This window comes from Etheostoma cragini, chromosome 9 (assembly GCF_013103735.1).
Source record: "Etheostoma cragini isolate CJK2018 chromosome 9, CSU_Ecrag_1.0, whole genome shotgun sequence".
NCBI classification, from domain to species: domain Eukaryota; kingdom Metazoa; phylum Chordata; class Actinopteri; order Perciformes; family Percidae; genus Etheostoma; species Etheostoma cragini.
In genome coordinates this window covers 22,004,269-22,023,945 of record NC_048415.1, presented here as the reverse complement: position 1 = coordinate 22,023,945, position 19,677 = coordinate 22,004,269, and the positions used below count along the sequence as shown (strand labels likewise).

The 19,677-nt window shown below is 38.7% G+C and overlaps 4 protein-coding genes across 5 annotated transcripts; 2 read left to right on the top strand and 2 right to left on the bottom strand.

Annotated features, from left to right (window-relative positions):
* The first annotated feature begins 2,166 nt into the window (after nucleotides 1-2,166).
* Nucleotides 2,167-5,851, top strand: cpt2 (carnitine palmitoyltransferase 2). The gene is made up of 5 exons (XM_034880425.1): nucleotides 2,167-2,518; nucleotides 2,802-2,882; nucleotides 2,993-3,099; nucleotides 3,192-4,496; nucleotides 5,355-5,851. The coding sequence occupies exons 1-5, from the start codon at nucleotides 2,334-2,336 to the stop codon at nucleotides 5,681-5,683; spliced, it is 2,007 nt and encodes a 668-aa protein (XP_034736316.1). The 5' UTR covers nucleotides 2,167-2,333; the 3' UTR covers nucleotides 5,684-5,851.
* Nucleotides 5,852-6,315: 464 nt separating this feature from the next.
* On the bottom strand, nucleotides 6,316-9,027 carry magoh (mago homolog, exon junction complex subunit). Its single transcript, XM_034880463.1, has 5 exons — nucleotides 8,814-9,027; nucleotides 8,456-8,514; nucleotides 7,900-8,010; nucleotides 7,674-7,756; nucleotides 6,316-6,523 (listed from the first exon to the last, which is right to left on the bottom strand). Exons 1-5 carry the CDS (start codon nucleotides 8,902-8,904, stop codon nucleotides 6,424-6,426), a joined length of 444 nt encoding a protein of 147 aa, XP_034736354.1. The 5' UTR covers nucleotides 8,905-9,027; the 3' UTR covers nucleotides 6,316-6,423.
* Nucleotides 9,028-9,602: 575 nt separating this feature from the next.
* Nucleotides 9,603-11,646, top strand: aatf (apoptosis antagonizing transcription factor). Of its 2 annotated transcripts, XM_034880435.1 has the most exons (2): nucleotides 9,603-10,009; nucleotides 10,202-11,646. In XM_034880435.1, the coding sequence occupies exons 1-2, from the start codon at nucleotides 9,689-9,691 to the stop codon at nucleotides 11,273-11,275; spliced, it is 1,395 nt and encodes a 464-aa protein (XP_034736326.1). In that variant the 5' UTR covers nucleotides 9,603-9,688; the 3' UTR covers nucleotides 11,276-11,646. The 2 variants fall into 2 exon arrangements, with proteins under 2 accessions (XP_034736326.1, XP_034736325.1); XM_034880434.1 differs by having other exon boundaries at nucleotides 9,603-11,646.
* Nucleotides 11,647-14,421: 2,775 nt separating this feature from the next.
* uck2a (uridine-cytidine kinase 2a) lies at nucleotides 14,422-18,716 on the bottom strand. Its single transcript, XM_034880455.1, is given in 8 exon segments — nucleotides 14,422-15,045; nucleotides 15,048-15,116; nucleotides 15,378-15,426; nucleotides 15,529-15,626; nucleotides 16,146-16,288; nucleotides 16,630-16,726; nucleotides 16,921-17,080; nucleotides 18,527-18,716. Coding segments are annotated over 8 exon segments (780 nt in total). The 5' UTR covers nucleotides 18,632-18,716; the 3' UTR covers nucleotides 14,422-14,986.
* Between the last annotated feature and the right edge of the window lie 961 nt (nucleotides 18,717-19,677).

The following is a 19,677-nucleotide window of genomic DNA, read 5'->3' as shown; positions in this document are numbered from 1 at the left end:
TAATCATGTCATGGTCTTGAATAGTTAAAATTTCACATTTTTCCATTATTCAACTTTAAACCAGATGCTTTGGAGAACAAATACATCTCTTTTAATGCTGCTGGAACTTGTCTTGCATTCTTTAAAAAAAAGTGTGGTGTCATCTGCCAGTTGACTTATTTCCAGTGAATTTCCCATGACATTTAGGGGTTGGATGTTTTTTTTTTTTTTTTTATATGGATTGCTAGTAATTTGGCTACAATGATAAACAACAAAGGCAAGGTTGGACAACCTTGTCGAATGCCTCTCTTTATATCAAAGCACTTAGATGTTCCAAATGTCAGAGAAACTGAACTATTGATGTCTGTAGAAGATTGATTATGTCAATAAACTTATTCCCAAACCCAAAACATTCCAGAGTCCTTAAAAGAAATGTTTGACCATGTCAAAGGCGTTGTAAAAGTAAAAAAAAAAAAAAACAATTCCACCATCTTTAATTAAGTGCTTATAGTCTAACAAATCTAATACCAATCCTATGTTGTTTTGTCTAGATCTATCTCAGAGAAAACAGATTGAGTATCACTTACAACATCAGCCAGACCATTCCTCAACCTGTCAGCAATCACATGAGAAAACAACTTATAGTGAGTGTTCAATAAGGTGAAAGGGCAAAGATTATTGATATATATTTTGTCTTTGCTTTGTTTGGGAATAAAAGTTATTAGTCCCTGTTTCATTGTAGGTGTAAGTGTCTTATTACTCAATATGCCCTTTATAGCCTCCAATAAAAATTATTTCAGGTCAACCCAAAAGAATTTGTGAAAATTGGGTGTCAGGCCATCTTGTCCTGGTGCTTTTCCTACTGCTATTTTCTTAATTGCTTCATCTAATTCTGCCATTCTGGCAGAGTCCCATAATTCTTTACAGGCTTATCTTGGGGATATACGGCCTCAAACCACCAAGGAAAATATCTGAGTCACGTCTTGAATATTTAGAGCCATAAAGTTTGGAGTAAAATGTATAAATTTCTTCAGATATTATTTTATGATCTGTGCACTCTGCATCATTAATTATTAATGAATTAATAATCTTTCTCTCTAGTCTCCTTTTCTCTAATCCACTAAAATCCATTTAGCCCAAGACCTTACATAAGCCCTTTGAGCTTAGTGATTTAGTTTTTCTTGTAGGTTAATGAATGTGCTTTTATCAGTATTGGACATTAGAGTTCTATCACAGTATCTATTAATGTCCTGTACCAATTTGGATCTCATATTACTTTGGTTGGCTATGCTCATATGTACTGTATTCTATCAAAAACTCACTTGTCTTAAACTTAAAGCACACCCATCTACTACTATAATTGCTTACATGCATATCATTTTTAAATTTCTCTATCAAATTTCAGATAATTTTATTATATTCCTCATCTTTTGGAAGGTCTGCATTAAATTTCCAATAATCTTTTTTTATTTTTGGGGCTCCTGTGGGGACTTAGTTCAAGATGTATCACACAGTGATCAGTTGAAGGTGTACTACTAATCAGCACATTTGAGACATTGCTAGAAATTCCAGGGTTTGCTAACCATAAATCTGTTCTGGATTTACTACCATTGGGTTTGACCCAAGAGAATTGAATGACCTCTGGGTTCCTATCCCTCCAAATGTCTATTAAGCTGTTTTAATTTAGCACATCACATAGAATAGAATTCCAGTGGTGTGTGTTGTATTTAGAAAGATATCTATCCTGCCATTCATCAGATGTCAGATTTAAATCTCCACCAATAAAAATAAGTTTGGTGTGATAAATGTCCTTATACTCAGTGACTGCATCCTTCTGATAACAGCATTTTGTTCTGATTACTACCATTAAAGCCACAAATGTTCATCAAAATAGCCAGTGACCAAATCCATCAGCTTTAAAGGTGATTACTTTCCTTGGACATTTATTGAAGCAGATGGCTACAACGCCTGATCGATTAGAACCATGACTGAATATCCCCCCCCCCCCCCCCCCCCCTCCATTGGTTTGACCAGAAGGAGGCATCAGCGTCCCAGGAGTAGGTTATCTGTGGCTGAATGTCCCCCAGCTTCTGCCGCATGATAATTTATAAAGATTCTATTCAAACTTTGACCGATGGATGGCAGTAGTTCGCTTAACAACATCTACACTGCCGTAACCGAAGAAGAAGAAGCGTGCTAGTTGCTAATGTTGGATAACGTTGGCTAACGTTCGTTATCGTAGTATGACAGCTGTGAAACGGATGGCTGTTTAGATTTTGTTTTTGTCCATTAGCTTCAGCCGGTGTGTTTTATTTCAATAACCCCAGTAGGCATTCAGTTCGTTTGTTAGCACCATGGCCAGTCTGCTTTCAATGCAAAGCTTTAAAAATCTGAGGAAATCCGGAAGCGTAACGTTAATTAATGTAACTTCTACTCTGGGAATCAGTAAGCGAAACTACAGCAGCGAAAAAGCGTCTTCAACCGAGTATTTGCACCAAAGTGTTGTCCCATCGATGCATTACCAGAAGAGTTTACCCAGGTAAGGAGATAAATTAATTATTATTATTTACATTACCTTAGAATATCGCTTTCATTCAACATAACTGCTCTGATAGGAATCTAAACTACCTCGGAGAAGGCTGGCGGCTGTAAGGGGTTCGAAGTTAAAGAAGGTGACCCATTAAGCTTTTAGATGAATGTAGGTGAAAGTGCACACTTAATTTTAGGTCGATGGCCACTTGGGGGCAATCTACTGACATAACATTTGTTGGACTGTTGAGGCTACATTTCCCCTTTGATCACTCGTTTTTAAAATTGTTCAGGCTACCCATACCAAAGTTGGAGGATACTGTCAAAAGGTATTTAGCTGCGCAGAGGCCTCTGTTGGATGTTGACCAGTTCAGGTAAGTGTTAAGAAGGAAAACCCACCTTTTTTAACTTCAAATATTTAAAACTTACTGACCAAGGCAAACTACTTGAATCTACCTGCAGCGATCTTTATTGTGTATTTTAGAACAACAGAGAAACTTGCAAAAGATTTCCAGAATGGTGTGGGGAAACAGCTGCATGAGGAACTGGTAGCTCAGGACAAAAAAAATATGCACACAAGCTACATCTCAGGTAAATATGGCATTCTGACAATAACTACTTTCAATCTTAGTATTTAAAATACAGTCAATAATTAATCTGGTCCAAAACATATTTTCTTGCAGGCCCATGGTTTGACATGTATCTTTCTGCTCGCGAATCTGTGGTGCTTAACTTCAATCCCTTCATGTCCTTCAATCCTGACCCTAAGACAGAGTACAATAACCAGCTTGTGCGTGCGACAAATATGGTTTGTTCGGCAGTGCGCTTCATGAAAACACTGCGAGCCGGATTACTGGAGCCAGAAGTTTTCCACCTCAACCCGGCAAAGAGTGACACAGACGGCTTTAAAAGGTTTATCCGCTGGGTCCCATCTTCACTGTCTTGGTATGGAGCTTACATGGTTAATGCTTACCCCCTGGACATGTCTCAATACTTTCGTCTCTTCAACTCAACTCGGATTCCCAAGAGTGGTAGAGACATGTTATTTACTGATGAGAAAGCACGACATCTCCTAGTTATGAGGAAAGGCAACATGTATGTGTTTGATGTTGTAGACAGGGATGGGAATTTGGTGAAGCCTGCAGAGATCCAGTCCCACTTGAATTACATTTTGTCTGACCCGACGCTAGCGCCTGCCTTTCCTCTTGGAGTCCTGACCAGTGAAAACAGGGATGTGTGGGCCGAACTGAGGGAGAAGCTGACAGCCGCTGGAAATGTCGAGGATTTATGGATTGTTGACAGCGCCCTTTTCTGTCTCAGTCTGGATGATGAAAGCATGAGGGACCATATTCAAATCTCCCATAACATGCTGCATGGCGACGGCTGCAATCGGTGGTACGACAAGTCCTTCAGCATCATTCTGACCAAAGACGGACAGGCAGCCATCAATTTTGAGCACTCCTGGGGCGACGGCGTTGCAGTGCTTCGCTTTCAAAATGAGATCTTCAACGACACAACAGAGCAGCCACTGGTACACCCGGGCTCTGCTGCTGCTGCTGTGGATTCAGCCTCTGCTGTGCGCAGACTACAGTTCAACCTGGACCGCGATCTGGAGAATGGCATCAAAAAAGCCAAGGAGAACTTTGACTTGGCTGTATCCAAACTCACCATTGATGCCATGGAGTTCAAAAAAGGTGGCAAGGAGAAGTTAAAGAAGAGTAAGTTGAGTCCAGATGCTATAGCCCAGCTGGCTTTTCAAATGGGTTTTCTGAGGCAGTATGGACAGACAGTGGCCACATATGAGTCCTGTAGCACCGCGGCGTTCAAGCATGGGCGCACAGAGACCATCCGGCCAGCCACTATACACACGGAACGATGTTCACGTGCCTTTGTTTGCCAACCAGACCAACACAGTGTGGAGGAACTACAGGCTATGCTGAGTGAATGCTCTAAATATCATGGACAGCTCACCAAAGAAGCAGCTATGGGTGTGTATTGGACATTTTCAACATGATTTTCAACAATGTTTGCAATTTCTGAAATATTCAAATAGGCTATTGTCCTGGAGTGTTTTAGAATCTGTTTATGAAAATGTGACCTGAATGATCTTTTGCTCTTGTAGTCATTCAACCTCATTAGAACTGAACGATTTGGGGAAAAAAATCTAATTGCAATTTTTCTGTAAGATATATACTATTACAATTTGTTTTGTTTTAAAAAAAAAAAAACTTAAGTATAGCTAAAGTGAAATATCCACTGTGAACAGATGAAATATGTCATGGAGCATTATAACATGAAACACTATCAAAACTTCTCTATATTTTCATGCAAGGATTATAACATTGATATGAATTGCCCACAATGTTTTTCTTTTTCTCTTAATAAGCATGGACTATTTAACAGTCAAAAAGCTAAAGTTATAATAATAAAAAAACATGCTGTATCTTAAATCTTTCCTGTAAACTGAAATTTCTGATATGCCTCAGTTCAGTGGGCAGCATCTACATATTGCACCTTATATGATCACGTTAAAGTAATGGAAAATAAATGAAAAATCCACTGAAAATAGAATTGAACATTTCTTTAAACAATCTCACTAATTGCATTTTTTGAAATCGTTCAGCCCAACACTTAAGCTTTCTTGTTGGTAATTTTATAAAGGGCTTAGGTAATTTATTAACTGTAAAGAATGTATATCTACTAAGATAATGACTGGGTGCACAAGACAAAAATAATAGATTTAAGGGTAAATGGGCAATTTCAAACAAAGCTGGTCTCAACACACACACACATACCAACACCTTTTGGTCTGCTGTACTAATTACTTCTTTTATTGCTCTCACCAGGCCAAGGTTTTGACCGTCACCTGTTTGCCCTGAGATACCTGGCCCATTCAAAGAACCAGGCTCTGCATAGCCTGTACACAGACCCAGCTTATGCTGCAATCAACCACAACATCCTCTCCACCAGCACCCTTACCAGTCCAGCTGTGAACCTTGGTGGCTTTGCCCCAGTAGTCCCCGATGGGTTTGGCGTTGGCTACGGTGTCCATGATGACTGGATCGGCTGCAATGTTTCCAGCTACCCGGCTCGCAACGTCCACGAATTCCTGCAGTGTGTCCACAAGTCCTTGGAGGACATTTTTACTGTCTTGGAAGGAAAGAAACTCAGCTAAGAAACAAGTGTTCAGACATCATTCAGTTTTCAAATTGCTAGTTAACTTCTCTGGAAACTTTAAATGTATTGCTATAATGGGTTTGGATAATACTGTAGGTACAAACTGGTCATTTTGTTAATTCATAGAAATTAATGTGATATTTCTAGTGTCCACCCTCGGATGTGGGTATGTGCCTAATTAAACAAAGTATATTGGATTAGAAATGCTGATTCCATCTTTAGTTAGCAGTGTACTGTAGTACTTTGTTATAGGGTGGGAAAACGCTGGACATATTTACTGGGTGCTTCAGATGTAGATTTTCTCTGTAATACAGATTAATGTAAATGAGTAAGACTGTCCCTAACCAAAATCTGATTTTTAACATCACAATTGCAGTTAGCCACTGTAATTACTTCTAATTATCTTCAGTTTGCTGCTTTGTGTTTGAATGTGTTTTAAATTAAAACTATTACATTTGCTAAATTTTTTTCCATATATTTACAGGTCTTCCAATTTAAATTATTTTACTAAAAATGATATTTCTATACACAGTGAAATAGAGCATGGACAATTCTCTTTAAAACAATTAGACTGTTCATACCAGCAATGGACACCTGCAATGAAATATTACAAGTAGCTAGACAAGCAAAACATTTTTCTGACCCTTTTATTTAAAATAAACAGTTCCACCAAAAGCAAATTTACAAATGCGGTACAACAGAAACAGCTAAACCAATTAAAACAATCAAATTCCAAATTTAGATAGGCTTGATCTTGAAGTGTAGGCCAATGAGACTGAAGACCAGGCATTTCAGATCTTGCACCAGGTAGTAGAACACACGAAGACCTTCAGGGTCCCTGAAACAAAGCAATTTAAAAAGTTAAACCCTTTTGTTATTGACAAATATACAGTCACTACTAGGCAGGGCTAAAAAAAAATGTATGAGTGCATTAAAAATTGTAGGGGTTGCAATGAAAATGTATCAAATGTTTTCCATTCAAAAAGGAATACAAGCAGACATTTACAAGCAAGGAGATTTAATTTGAATAGAACAAGTAGCCTATACCAGGTCTTTGATTATTTGCATGAAACAATTTTAATAATTACTATTAATACATATACAGTTCAAGGTTCATTTGTCATTGTACAACAAGTGTCCCACTAAATTCATACAGACCTTTGGAGAATTCATTCCAGTCCGCTAACAGCGTGACTTAAGGTGTCCCCCTGGGAGGAGTGTTAATTTACACTCCTCCATATGAATAGTTCTTTTCCCAACTCAGTTCCTTTTTAAGAAAACCTTGCAAATATAGCCTTACTGATTTGTGGTGACAGGGTAACTGCTATCACTGTTGGTTCACAGTGATACTTCACCACAAAATCACGTGTAGGCGGTTTTACCTGTACAGGAAGGAGACGGCAGAGAGACGTTGCCTCTGTAATATGCTTTGCTTCTTGTTCAGTTAACAGGGATTGCAATGCAGATAACGCAGTTGCCACTGTGGCCGCTTTGAGACATGCTGTTTGTAAACCAGAAAAGACAAGCACATATATCTAAATGCAGCAAAGTCCATGGGAGCTACTTGTAAAAATGCAAAAAATAGCAAGTATGAAAGCCTTGCTACTAGAGGTGTTGAAACCAATCATTGCATCGCAATGCGGATGATTTATGCATTGATAGACCATAATCAATTATTGCCTATTGATTTTACTTGTTGAATTTCTGGTCTTCTTTTTTGTTTTTGCCTCCTGTGTTTAGACTTCACTACATTCAGGAAGTGTCTTTTTTTAAGAACAGATTAAAAAAAATAAAAACCGGAGTTCATTAATATCGGACTTCTTGAATTTGTTGATGAAAACCAAGTGTAGCAATAAATAATACAGTGAAGGTGACGCATCGTGATATTGAATCAAATTTTTGACTAGATATTAGCTATTGAATTGTGAGACCAGTGAAGAATCACACCCCTAGTGCCTACTTTCCCAACTCTTGAATAAAGTGCTTACTTGGACTGGTTGACGTCAATCAAAGAGCCAATTTTGGAGGTTGTGAATGAAATATGCTCATCTCCAATGACAATCTCCAATTCCTGTAAAAATTAGGAAATAAACAGGCAATTTATTTTTAAGAATTCTAAAACGTCTGGTCAAATTATTCAATGCCTAGTTGATTTACTACAGTTCTACTACAGAACTGGAGAAAACAGATCTGATGGTGAATTGAGTCCCAAACCTGTCTGCCAACTCTGTCAGGAGGCGGCCACAGGGCATCATCTTCCTTGGTGATCTCACTGTCATCAATGATTCTCTTCAGCTCCTCCATCACACTTTTGTGTACATATGCCTGGGATGGTCCACAGAACAAACATGGACTGGTTTACACTTTGATCATGTGTGAAGTTGAGAATTTATAACATGCTGCGTGAATATATACACATTTAGATGTGGATTATCTAAAAATAATGTTATGTACTGTGTTTAAACGGAGAAACCATCCTGCTGCTTGGGTGATCATCATAATAAAGCCCCTTAATAAATGAGCACAACACCCATCCCTTGTTACATACAATACTGCATGAAAGCACTTTGAAACAATATCTCAATTTAGTCTGAGACATTATGTTACTAGTGAACAGAAGTGTACTTCACATAATCTGCTATTCGAGACTGGTGCTGAGACAGTGCCATGCCATTTATTTTGTCAATGAAAGACAACGAAAAAAATAATAATCATGGACTACAAATTATTAAGTTACTCCAACAGCAACGTGTTTATAATTATGACTTACCTCTTTCCTGATCATGACGTCATTCTTGTAGTTGCTGTTGTTTGCGTACCTCAGTTTACCTGAAAAACAAGAGAGGAAATTCAAAACCATGCGTTTGTTAACGTTACCCTACAGACCACATGGCGCCTAACGCTCAGCGTATATTACTTTAATATGACTGCATTTATAATTAATATCTTGCAGTATGAATCCAGTCTAGGCATCAACTCTTATCATTACAGTGGAAACCAAAGAGATATTTTGGCGCTTGCAACTAGTTTTAAATCTGCTGCGGCCTAGTCTTTACCGGGTGGCTAGCGAAGTTAGCTTAGCTAGTTGAAGAGCTAAAACATTTGTATTACCGCCAAACTGAACTTACCGTCAGGTCTGAATTCAAATTCCAGGAACTCGTGTCCAAACTTTCCCTTGTGTCCAACATAATATCTCAAATAGAAATCACTCGTTGACATCTTTACTCTCCAAAAAGTACTCCTTCTGGTAAAGTGTGAAACAAAACTCAGCTAGCAAGAAAAGCTAGTGAAGTGTCTCGCCAACAATATACGCATGCGTAAAGGGTCACCCGGGTTTCTAGACAATTATTCCCCTGAAATTTGTCTTTCAGGAAGTTCTTACTATATACTTAGGACCATATTTGTCATGGTTGTATATTAAAGATTATTATACAAATGTATTATAGCGTGTCTATGTTACGGAGAAGGATTTATTATCCCTGAAATGAATTAACATTATACTCATACTCATCATACTCAAATTGCAATATTAAGCTGAGTTAAATGTAGATACAGTATATACACAAAGTAGGGTTTTACCATTGAATTTAGACTGTGGTCTAACAATACTCAAATCCATAATTCCATTCAAAAACATTATGATTCATGGGCGAACTTCACATTCACAAAGCGAGATTTCTTCAGTGTCAAATGTAAAACTTAATACATTTGTGAATATATTTATTTGGACTTTTTTAACTTTTACTTTTATTTTTTACCTTTAGGTTTTTGGTCTGATTTGACTTCAATTAAACCTTACTTCTGCCCAGAATTTGATCGTGGATGATATTACATTATCTTATAAAATAAGGACTTTATACACTGTTTTAAAAAAGTTCGGCCTGAAAGACGCTACTCAGGATGGACATCCTGTGACTTTAACGGTCGTCGCATATTAGTAGCGTCATCACTTTCCGCTCCTAGGATCGGTCGACTACACGTGTGGTTTTTTAAACATTTACCCATGGCAGGTTCATTTTCTCAGGAGCTAGAGGATTTGTTGAATCCTTTGCCTAAATTTGCTGATCCTGAGGATGAAGATGACGAGGCGACTAAAGCCAAAGTGATAGAAAGATTCAATGAGGACGACGATGAAGATGGGGGCCTAAGTGCACTGCGGAAGCATAATTCATCTCTGCTCTCAGAAACGGACAGACGGTATGTGGGGAAGACAGTCTCTCGTAAACAGCTGCTGATGGATGTTGATGAATCTGGTGGGGAGGAGGGCAGTATAGAAGAGCAAGATGAAGAAGAGGATTCTTTAGGGGATGATGATGATGATGATGAAAATGAGGAGGAGGAGGAGGAGGAGGAGTTGGCGGGCAGTGATGCACAGGTAGGTGCTCAACTGTCCTTTCCTCTGGGAGTGGACTTCCACAAACTGACTGAGGGCATGGATGACCTGGGAGTTAGTGAAGATGACAGTGGTGAGGAGACTGAAGGCAGCGATGAAGATGATGACGAGACGGAAGACGACGATGATGATGATGATGATGATGATGAGGGAACTGTCCGCACATTTTCTCAAGAGAAAGTAGACGAAGAGGTTGAGAAAGGGAATGCTGTGAAGAACCAGCTAGCCCTGTGGGACCAAATGCTTGAGGGTCGAATCAAAATACAGAAAGCTCTGGTGACTGCCAACCAGCTTCCACAGCCGCAGACCTTTCCACAGTTCAAGAGGAGAGGTGGAGCCGAGCTTGCGGGCGAGCTGAAAAACACCCACAAAGCTTTGAAAGCTCTTCAAAGATCCCTCCTTGAGCTTCACGACCAGACGCTGTATCAGAATGCGAACACGAGGAGCATCACTCAAGGGAAGGAAACAGCTCAGGGTGAAGATGAGGTGATAAACAGTGATGATAATGAGGATGAAAAAGAATCTGTGCAGGAGAAGGGCGTGCCTAAACGAAAACTAGAGATGGCAGAGTACCCGGACTTCATGGCTAAACGGTTTGCTGCTTTTCAGCCTTACTGTAACGCCACGTTGCAAAAGTGGCATGATAAAACCAGACTGACTATGGGCAAAAGCAGCAAGGGTTTTGGGGCGTTCGACAGAAACATATTGACCCAGGTGGAGCAGGTGATGATGGACAAGGAAAGGCTGGTGCGACGCACCCAGACCCAACGCTCAGAATACAGAGTCCTGGGGAAAAAAAAGGCTTCTGTTCTCACTTCTGAAACTGTCTCCACAGAGGGAGAGGAGGGAGAACAGCTGAAAGCAAACACACATCTAAAGGACCTGGATGAAGACATATTTGATGATGATGATTTCTACCACCAGCTTCTAAGAGAGCTGATTGAACGCAAGACGAGTGCAGCTGACCCCAATGATCAGGTGGCTATGGGCAGGCAGTGGCTGGCAATCCAGAAATTGCGCAGCAAGATTAAGAAGAAGGTAGATACTAAAGCCAGCAAGGGCCGTAAAGTCAGATTCCACATCCACAGTAAACTGGTCAATTTTATGGCTCCTATTGACCAAAGCTCAGTGAGTGACGATGCACGCAGTGAACTGTATCGTGGCCTCTTTGGTCAGAACTCCACAATCAGGGAGTGATGGGAAGGAGAGACTGGGGGCACCTGCCGAAGTTTTAGGATGTAACAAGCAGTGCCTTTATTCACACTTGAATGATGCAGAGTAGCAGTTTGTTAGGAGAAAAACTTGGCCTGTTTTTTGGCATGAGAAGCTTAACAGAACATGGACTTACAGGGGACCTAGTTGTTCATTAATACATTATATACAGAGTAAATTTTTCAGTATGTCTTGTTGCCTGAGCCATGAGCTTTTTTGATGAAATATTATATACATGAGTGTTTCCAACAAAACAAAATGCCTAATGACGGTTAAGTGGATTTATAGAAAAAAGTATATATTTTTTTCTTCTTTCACCAAGTCTCATATGATTCAAGTAAAGTGTGCACTTCAAATTGTATGGCCTTTTCTTTTAAAAGTGAACTGTACTTATGTGTCCAAATTCCATACCACATTAAAACTATATAGTATACTTATCTTTTAGCATACTGTTTTTCCAGTAACCATACAAGATTCAACAATTGTCACTGCTTAAATTTTCTTTTTTAAATTGCATTTTTAGAATAAATCTTATTGACAGTTACAGATTTACATGAAAGATAAACATTTTTCAAAAAATGAATTTTTTGTAAACCCGTATTTCACTATCACAATAAAAAAAAAAAAGGTTTCCTTTTGTGCATTGCATTGTGGGAGAATAGTGTCCAACAGCACACTCAAAGTTTTATTTTAGTATGTAAACACTCTACAAACTGAAAACCTGCTTAGAATTACTATGAATTTGGGACACAGCTGTGAAATTAGTGAGTTGAGGAGCAAACCTCTACATATAGGCACCTGCTCTACCAACTGAGCTATCAGGGTGCACAAGTCTTATTACTTAAACATAGTGTGGAAGAAGAGAGTTCAGGCTGGTGATCTAATGCTTGCCTGCACCCCAAATTTCCACAAAATTACGGGATATGACTGAAGGTTGCCTCATTGCCACTACATTACTCCACAGTATTTGGAAATAAAACAAGTTAAATGTTCAACCTTTTCTAAGTATCTACAATAAAGTATCAAGCATGTGGCATTTTTGTCTTAATGTCTAAATTTAGGGTTAAATAGTACAGATAAAAAAACATGTCCTGAAAACAAATGTATACATATATTTTTTTTAATTAAAATGCAAGAATTTGGAGGTGAGAACCAATCACTTGCAAACGGTGTCAAGCAAACAGTACCTGAGACCTTTATCATGGGGAAAATATATATTAAACATTATTTACAGAACAGATTAACATTGGGTATCTTTATCTTGACATTTTTATAGTTCAATGCATTTAGTAACACTTTCAGTATATTTCACATGAACATTGGACACCTTAGTATCTTAAGATTCAGGTTTATATAAACTAAAGATTAAGTAATACTTTTTGGTAAGTAATTGTTCTTTGTTACCAACATCTTATTAAAGTAATCAATGTAGTCTGTATCACGGTGAAATACAGTCCCTGACAAAAGTCTTGTCGCTTATATATTTGGTAGAAACACCTGCTATTAACCTGACTTTTAATTAATCAATTGGTGTAAGAAATAGCTCATAGGAAAAGCTAAAACCCTCCCAAATGATGTTCATTGCACTGAAAGAAATTAGTTTCACTGAAAAAAGATTTGTAATTTAAACAAGACAGAAAGGTCAATTAGCAAGACAAAAGTTTTGTCGCCTATACAGAAATTGAACAAATTTACTGCAAATCATAAAATATGTCAGCAAATTAAATAGTGGTGCTGTGAGATCCAAATGTAATATCTTGTATGATCGTATAACTCGTATGACTTCCATGAGCTTGAAGGACTGCATCCATGCGGTTTGGCAAGGATTCATAGAATGTATTGATGAAGTCATCAGGAATAGCTAGGAAAGCAGTCTTGTATGCCTCCCAAAGTTCATCAATATTCTTTGGTTTGGTCTTCCATGCTTCCTCTTTCATCCTACCCCACTTATGCTCAATGATGTTCATGTCTGGTGACTGGGCCGGCCAATCCTGGAGCATCTTGATCTTCTTCGCCTTGAGAAACTTTGAAGTGGAGATGGAAGCATGTGATGGAGCACCCTCCTGCTGCAGAATTTAGCCTCTTTTATGGTTGGGAATATAAGAGGTGGCTAAGATGTCTTGGTATTTGAGACTATTGATGTTGCCTTCCACCCTGCAGATCTCTCGCACACCCCATACTGGATGTAACCCCAGACCATGATTTTTCCACCACCAAACTTCACTGTTTTCTGGGTGAATCTTGGATTCGTGCGGGCTCCAGTAGGTCTCCTGCAATATTTGCGGCGACTGTGGTGTAATTCAACAGAAGATTCATCTGAAAAATCCACTTTCTTCCACTTCTCCAGCGTCCATCCTTTTAGCAGGCTGTAGGCCTTGGCAAATGACACACGGTTTTTCAATTGTCCTTTGTTTAGTGCCAGCTTCTGGGCACTGATTCGACCATGGAGGCCATTTCGAGACAGAATCCGACAAACTGTTCTGGTTGACACAGGGACTTCAGGGGACCAGGTCTCGTGGAGCTCTGCTGTAGTGGAAAATGGGCTGGCCATGGATTTTCAAGCCAACAAACCTCTCGAGCAGTTGTCTTGCGGGGTCTGCCTGACCTGGGCTTGTCAAAAATGTCTCCAGTGTCTTCAAATGTTTTTTTTATCCTCTGTACTTGACGCTGAGACACATTGAATGTGTCTGCCACATCAGCAGTGGATCTGGTCTTTAGCTTCTTAATAATCAAAACTTTAATCTCAGGGTGAATCTTAGGCATGTTTGCAGAAGTCTAGTTGCAGTTGATGTGAAGGTCTTGTGTACTGGGGTTGTTTTTATACACACCTGAGACCTAATTGATCCATTATAAGTCACAGGTGAAGCTCAGATGATAAGGCGACAACACTTATGTCTTTGCAAAAACTGACTCAATGGGCTTTACCAAGCTGTGAATATTAGAATACTTTTTGACAGTTTTGTTTTGCACTGAAACATCTGTTGGGATTAAAATGAGCCATTTCTTGTAAATAAATCTTGATTTAAAATATATTTCAGTGGCACTTCAGGTCAATTTGCACACAAGCGACAAGACTTTTGCCAGGGACTGTAAACCATTAGTCCACAAGGACAGTACAAATATTTTTGGGGGATGCCATACATCAAGATAATGTGAGGTGGGAATTGATTGTTTTATTTGACTAATAACTTAGTTTGTTAGTTTTAGACAAGACAAAGCAAGTGCAGCTAGGGGCAACATGAATCAAACACAATTTCCGTCTGTTAGTACATTTCAAAATAAGTAAAAATATACAGCAATAGAAAAAAATGTGTCAAGTTGCATTGACAAAGGGAATTAGCCTTTAACAGTAGTGAGATAGGGTAACACTGTAAAACAGTATGTTGCTACACTGCATTTATTATATGGTTAAAGGCTGGCATGTGTTGAAACTTTTTTTTAGACACAAAAACGTATTTAAGTAGTTTCAGTGCTGTGGTAAAGGCAAGCAGCAGTTTTTTTTATTAAATTACAAGTTATTCCCTTTGTATTTCTAAATCTTCCATCTCATACAGTACCCAAAACTAGACTACAAAGGATGCCAAAAAGATACTTTTTGATTCCCTGGGAAATTACTCCTGCCTTGTTAGCCACGAGGTAGAGCACATTTGGCATGTGCCTGTAAACCCTCCTTCCTCTCTTTGGGGAGAGCTGCTCTCAGTGGAGCCGACTGCTGGAATCGTTTGGCGGGTTCTTTGTTGTTCCATAACCATCCATCCGTTCAGCCGTTTGGTCAAACCATCGTTTAAGATATCCTGGATGTGCTGAACTATGAGATTTATGGCAACTGTATACACACACACACACACACACACACACACACTTTTCTATTGCAGTTAGTCTTGGATGGCTTTAAGGTCTTTTTTCAAATTAACTGACAAAGCTGATTTCTTCTCCCAGCAGCTTTTACTTCCTTAGTTTTAAAAACAATTCCCAGTTTATAGTCCACTAAACACAGCTGGTTCCTTGATGGCAACTGATAAGACTAGTGTCTTTAACATTTGGTTTCAATTTCTTTAGGACCATCTCTGAGCTCACCAATACTTACCAAGATTGTCAACTCCTCTTGGTATGATCACATCAGCATATTTCTTTGTCTAAACAGCGTCAATAAAAAAGGGTTTGACCATGAGTCAATGCTCAGGAACACAACCATCCAAAGGATTTGGGCAGTACAGCACATGATTAATAGCACTTACTGGCAGACAGAACTCCTCAAATGCAGGCTTGACAAAAGTAATGTACTGTGCTAGAACGCTTTCCAAGTCCCGTCCACGTTCACTTATATCACGCAGCACTGGGGAAAATGAGACCAGGGAAAAGTTATCTTTAAAAAAAGTTATACCAATAGTTTGACATTAAAAGAAAACACGTATTTGCTCTTTTGCTGGGAGTTATTGTGAATGAATTTGGTGTCTGTATGGTAAATATGAAACTGCCAGTTTGTTCAATCCAAGAATTTGGATTTAACAAATTTACTCCAAGAATATCTTAATAAATAGTGCCACATAAAACCACGAAGTTATTTTTTTTACACTAGTTTTTTTTGTAAGGATTAAATAAACAAAGATTTTATTGCCTTTGACACAGCCAGTCTAGCGTTTTCCCCCTGCTCCCCTTTTTTTTAGCTAAGCTAACTGCTTCCCGGTAGTAGCTTCAAATTTACTTTACAGACCGGAGTAGTATCAATCTTCACATCGCATTCTCAGCAGGAAAGCAAATTAGTGTATTTCCTGAAATGTCTAACTATTTTTAATTTAATTTTCTGCCTCTTGCGTTTAGAAGGGATTTGTCAAGTCATGGTTGTATATTTCACCTCTTCGAGATAGACGCGTATCTGCGTCAGTGTCCACAAACAGCTTCATTTGGAATAAATCTCGGATCTCTTGAGAATGGAACATCAGGATGCCCTCAAACAACACCACATCAGCAGGGTACACTGTCACCGTTTCTTCCTTCCTGCAATACAAAAGACATTAAAAACACTTAAAGTGTGCCTATGTAACATTTGCTGACCCACAGACTGACTGAGCAATGGTATGTTTTATTACCTCTTCTTTTGTAAAAGGGGAAAAAAGTGTAATTTCTTTTTTCAAAAATCTCGCTTTAAAGCAATGAAAATCTTTTATTCCTATATTATTGATTGTTTTGAGCAACAGAGGGAAAAACAGCAAAACAAAAGTTAAAAAAGCATACTGTGGTGTGATTCAAATGTTCAAATACGTTTGCCCCCCTTCCAGACATTTATTGGTGCAAATACACCTGTTATGTTGTCTCTGTATGTAGCCAGACTCATTCACCTGGAATGGGAAACAAAGTCATAAACAGGGATGTGTACGGTTTTTCCCTCCTTGATGTTCCACAAAGTCGCGATTATGAGGTCATTGTCAAATGCATCTATACAGAAGGAGAGAGTACAAAGCAATTACAATTATTTCTCTGGTATGATAAAATATCACCAAGCAAATCCTAAATCACATAAGACTTAAGTGCTGGAATCACATCAGCAGAACTCTATCCTTGATAACCCTGCTGCCAGATGATGCATGAATACAATGAGGCATGTGATGATGGGGATATTATCAACATACCTGGTTGGTCAAAGTTGAACTGTCCCTTGAGTGCCTTGGTCTTCTGCTCTAGGGTGAGGACCCTGTAAAAGCTGTCTTGGCTGAGGATGGCAACTTGCCGCTGGTGGTGGTCAATCTCGTTCTGGCCCAGCAGCTCCATAATCTTGCTGCACACCGACGACTGTCACACAGAAAGAGCAAAATAGTATGACGAAATACTGGCCACTTATTAACCACAACCTTTAGAGCATGGAATATGAGTGGTTGTATGTTCAAATTAAACTAATGTACAAACTTTAAATGCTTTACTTTAGTTTGCACATGTCGTCATGGTCTGGAAGTATGTTGATCCATATTGTATTTAAAGCCTTAAATCTTGGATTTTCATATATCTGGACCTGACAGAAAGAATGCACTTACAGAAAGTTACATACACAAAACAAAAGATTTTTCAGTTTACTCCACATTCAGATCACATGTGTGGGAAACATGTGCAGGTGTTTCTGTGAGCAGTTAGTCTTAAGGGAAAAAGGGGGCATTATCTCAGGAAGTTACACCCACAAACAACAGTCTGTTGAATCAAGTTGTTGATTTAATCACCTACAGAATCATCCTACTGTCACCTACTTAAACTAATGTCAACGACCAGCCTACTTCAATAATAAATACATTTGTACACCTTCCAGGTTGAAACTGTTAGGGTGGCTTGCAGGCAGGAATTCTTACTTTGCTTCTCCCTTGTTTGACTGACAACATTTGTCACACAAGAAAAAATTAAAGACTTTAATTTTGCCTTTGCTTTCGTATACTGATGAACTATTCTGGAGAGAAATTGTGCAAAAAAATATAATGCATCCATTTCTGTTCTTCAAAAAAGAACAACACATACCTACAAAAATATTGAATACAGAATCAAATATTGTATATGCAATATTAACATTAAGTATCTCATGTCAATGGAAACATGAATTGTATTGCGAATGAGCCTGAACTGTTAAATAGGGTGAAGTGAAAATCTAGAGGGAGTTTGGGACAGAGTGGTTAGAAAAGCCAGATATCAGCAATCCATCAGAAACAACAAAATACATCAAGATAGTCTTCAGTGTGCACCGAGTATTTGATCTAAATAAATATGTGGCCTGAAGGCAGCATCACAACTTAACATACTAGCCAGTCTGCCGATATGCAAGATAGTGGAGTTTTAGTTTTTAATGTCTAAAATGTGTTTTGGTGTCTAATTTTCATCATAGCCGGCAGACCTTGCGCAGCTGATGCAGATTAACTGACATAATCTGATTTTACTCTGATTTCCATTTCGACCTTTCACACTACTTTATTAAGCATCTAAGAAAAGGTAGCCTATATTTTGAATAAGCACACGTTCCTCTTTTGACATGTTGTCGGGAGGCGTATACGTTTATTATGCCTACCAAGCAACACAAACAATGCAAGTGATCAAACAGAAACATAAACAAATATGATAACGTTAGAATTATTTACAAAAGTAACAACAAAATGCGCGTCATCTCTAAATTCACAAAAACAAATCAATTTGTCGGCCACACATATAGTGAAATACAACACCTTAATAAATAAAAAGAACCCTCATTATGATATAAATACCCACCTTGCCACTGGCTGTCCCTCCAGCCACACCAATGAGGAAAGGATGGCGATTAATATTCTCATTTTCGGCTTGGTCACCTGGCTTTGTCTCGCAGTCACCTGCCATGCTTGATCTGCAGCGCGATGCGCTCCTAGCGAACAACCTACAACACACAATGGGGTGCCTGCACTCCTCCCATTTGATGATGATGATGATGATGACGATGACGTTAATGGCCATAGAAGTGATGATGATTGAAGTAGTGGTCTGCCTTCATGAGTTTTAACATTAGCATAGGCTAAATTTAATTTATAAATGTCATAACTAAAAGGCTTTAAAAACATTCAACATATGGACATCTTAGATTCAGATTCAGAAAACGGTATTGGCCATTGTTCCTTGTTTACTTGTATAGGCTACCTTGCACTTCTTATGGCAATAAATAATAAAAGAAATGATTGGGGTCACACTGAAATGTCCTTATTTTTGAAGGAAAAGCACTGTACTTTTCAATGGAGATAACTTTAAACTAGTCTTACCTTTGAAGAAATACACTCTATACATTGCTAATGTGGTAAATGACTATTCTAGCTGCAAATGTCTGGTTTTTGGTGCAATATCTACATAGGTGTATAGAGGCCCATTTCCAGCAACTATCACTCCAGTGTTCTAATGGTACAATGTGTTTGCTCATTGGCTCAGAAGGCTAATTGATGATTAGAAAACCCTTGTGCAATCATGTTCACACATCTGAAAACAATTTAGGTCGTTACAGAAGCTACAAAACAACCTTCATTTGAGAAGATTGAACTTCTGGAGCATCACATTTGTGGGGTCAATTAAACGCTCAAAATGGCCAGAAAAAGAGAACTTTCATCTGAAACTTGACAGTCTATTCTTGTCCTTAGAAATGAAGGCTATTCCATGTGAGACATTGCTAAGAAATTGAAGATTTCCTACAACGGTGTGTACTACTCCCTTCAGAGGAAAGCACAAACAGGCTCTAACCAGAGTAGAGAAAGAAGTGGGAGGCCGCGTTGCACAACTGAGCAAGAAGATAAGTACATTCGAGTCTCTAGTTTGAGAAACAGACACCTCACAGGTCCCCAACTGGCATCTTCATTAAATAGTACCCGCAAAACACCAGTGTCAACATCTACAGTGAAGAGGCG

What these genes read in the sequence shown, in the direction of transcription:
- aatf (XM_034880434.1), top strand. Translation starts at nt 9,689, where the DNA reads ATGGCAGGTTCATTTTCTCAGGAGCTAGAGGATTTGTTGAATCCTTTG.
- magoh (XM_034880463.1), bottom strand. Translation starts at nt 8,904, where the DNA reads ATGTCAACGAGTGATTTCTATTTGAGATATTATGTTGGACACAAGGGA. An exon ending in ACGTCATGATCAGGAAAGAG is followed by an intron (nt 8,011 to 8,455) that starts GTAAGTCATAAT and finishes GGACCATCCCAG; the next exon opens with GCATATGTACACAAAAGTGT. An exon ending in CTGACAGAGTTGGCAGACAG is followed by an intron (nt 7,757 to 7,899) that starts GTTTGGGACTCA and finishes TAATTTTTACAG; the next exon opens with GAATTGGAGATTGTCATTGG.
- cpt2 (XM_034880425.1), top strand. Translation starts at nt 2,334, where the DNA reads ATGGCCAGTCTGCTTTCAATGCAAAGCTTTAAAAATCTGAGGAAATCC. An exon ending in TACCAGAAGAGTTTACCCAG is followed by an intron (nt 2,519 to 2,801) that starts GTAAGGAGATAA and finishes AAAATTGTTCAG; the next exon opens with GCTACCCATACCAAAGTTGG. An exon ending in GCACACAAGCTACATCTCAG is followed by an intron (nt 3,100 to 3,191) that starts GTAAATATGGCA and finishes ATTTTCTTGCAG; the next exon opens with GCCCATGGTTTGACATGTAT.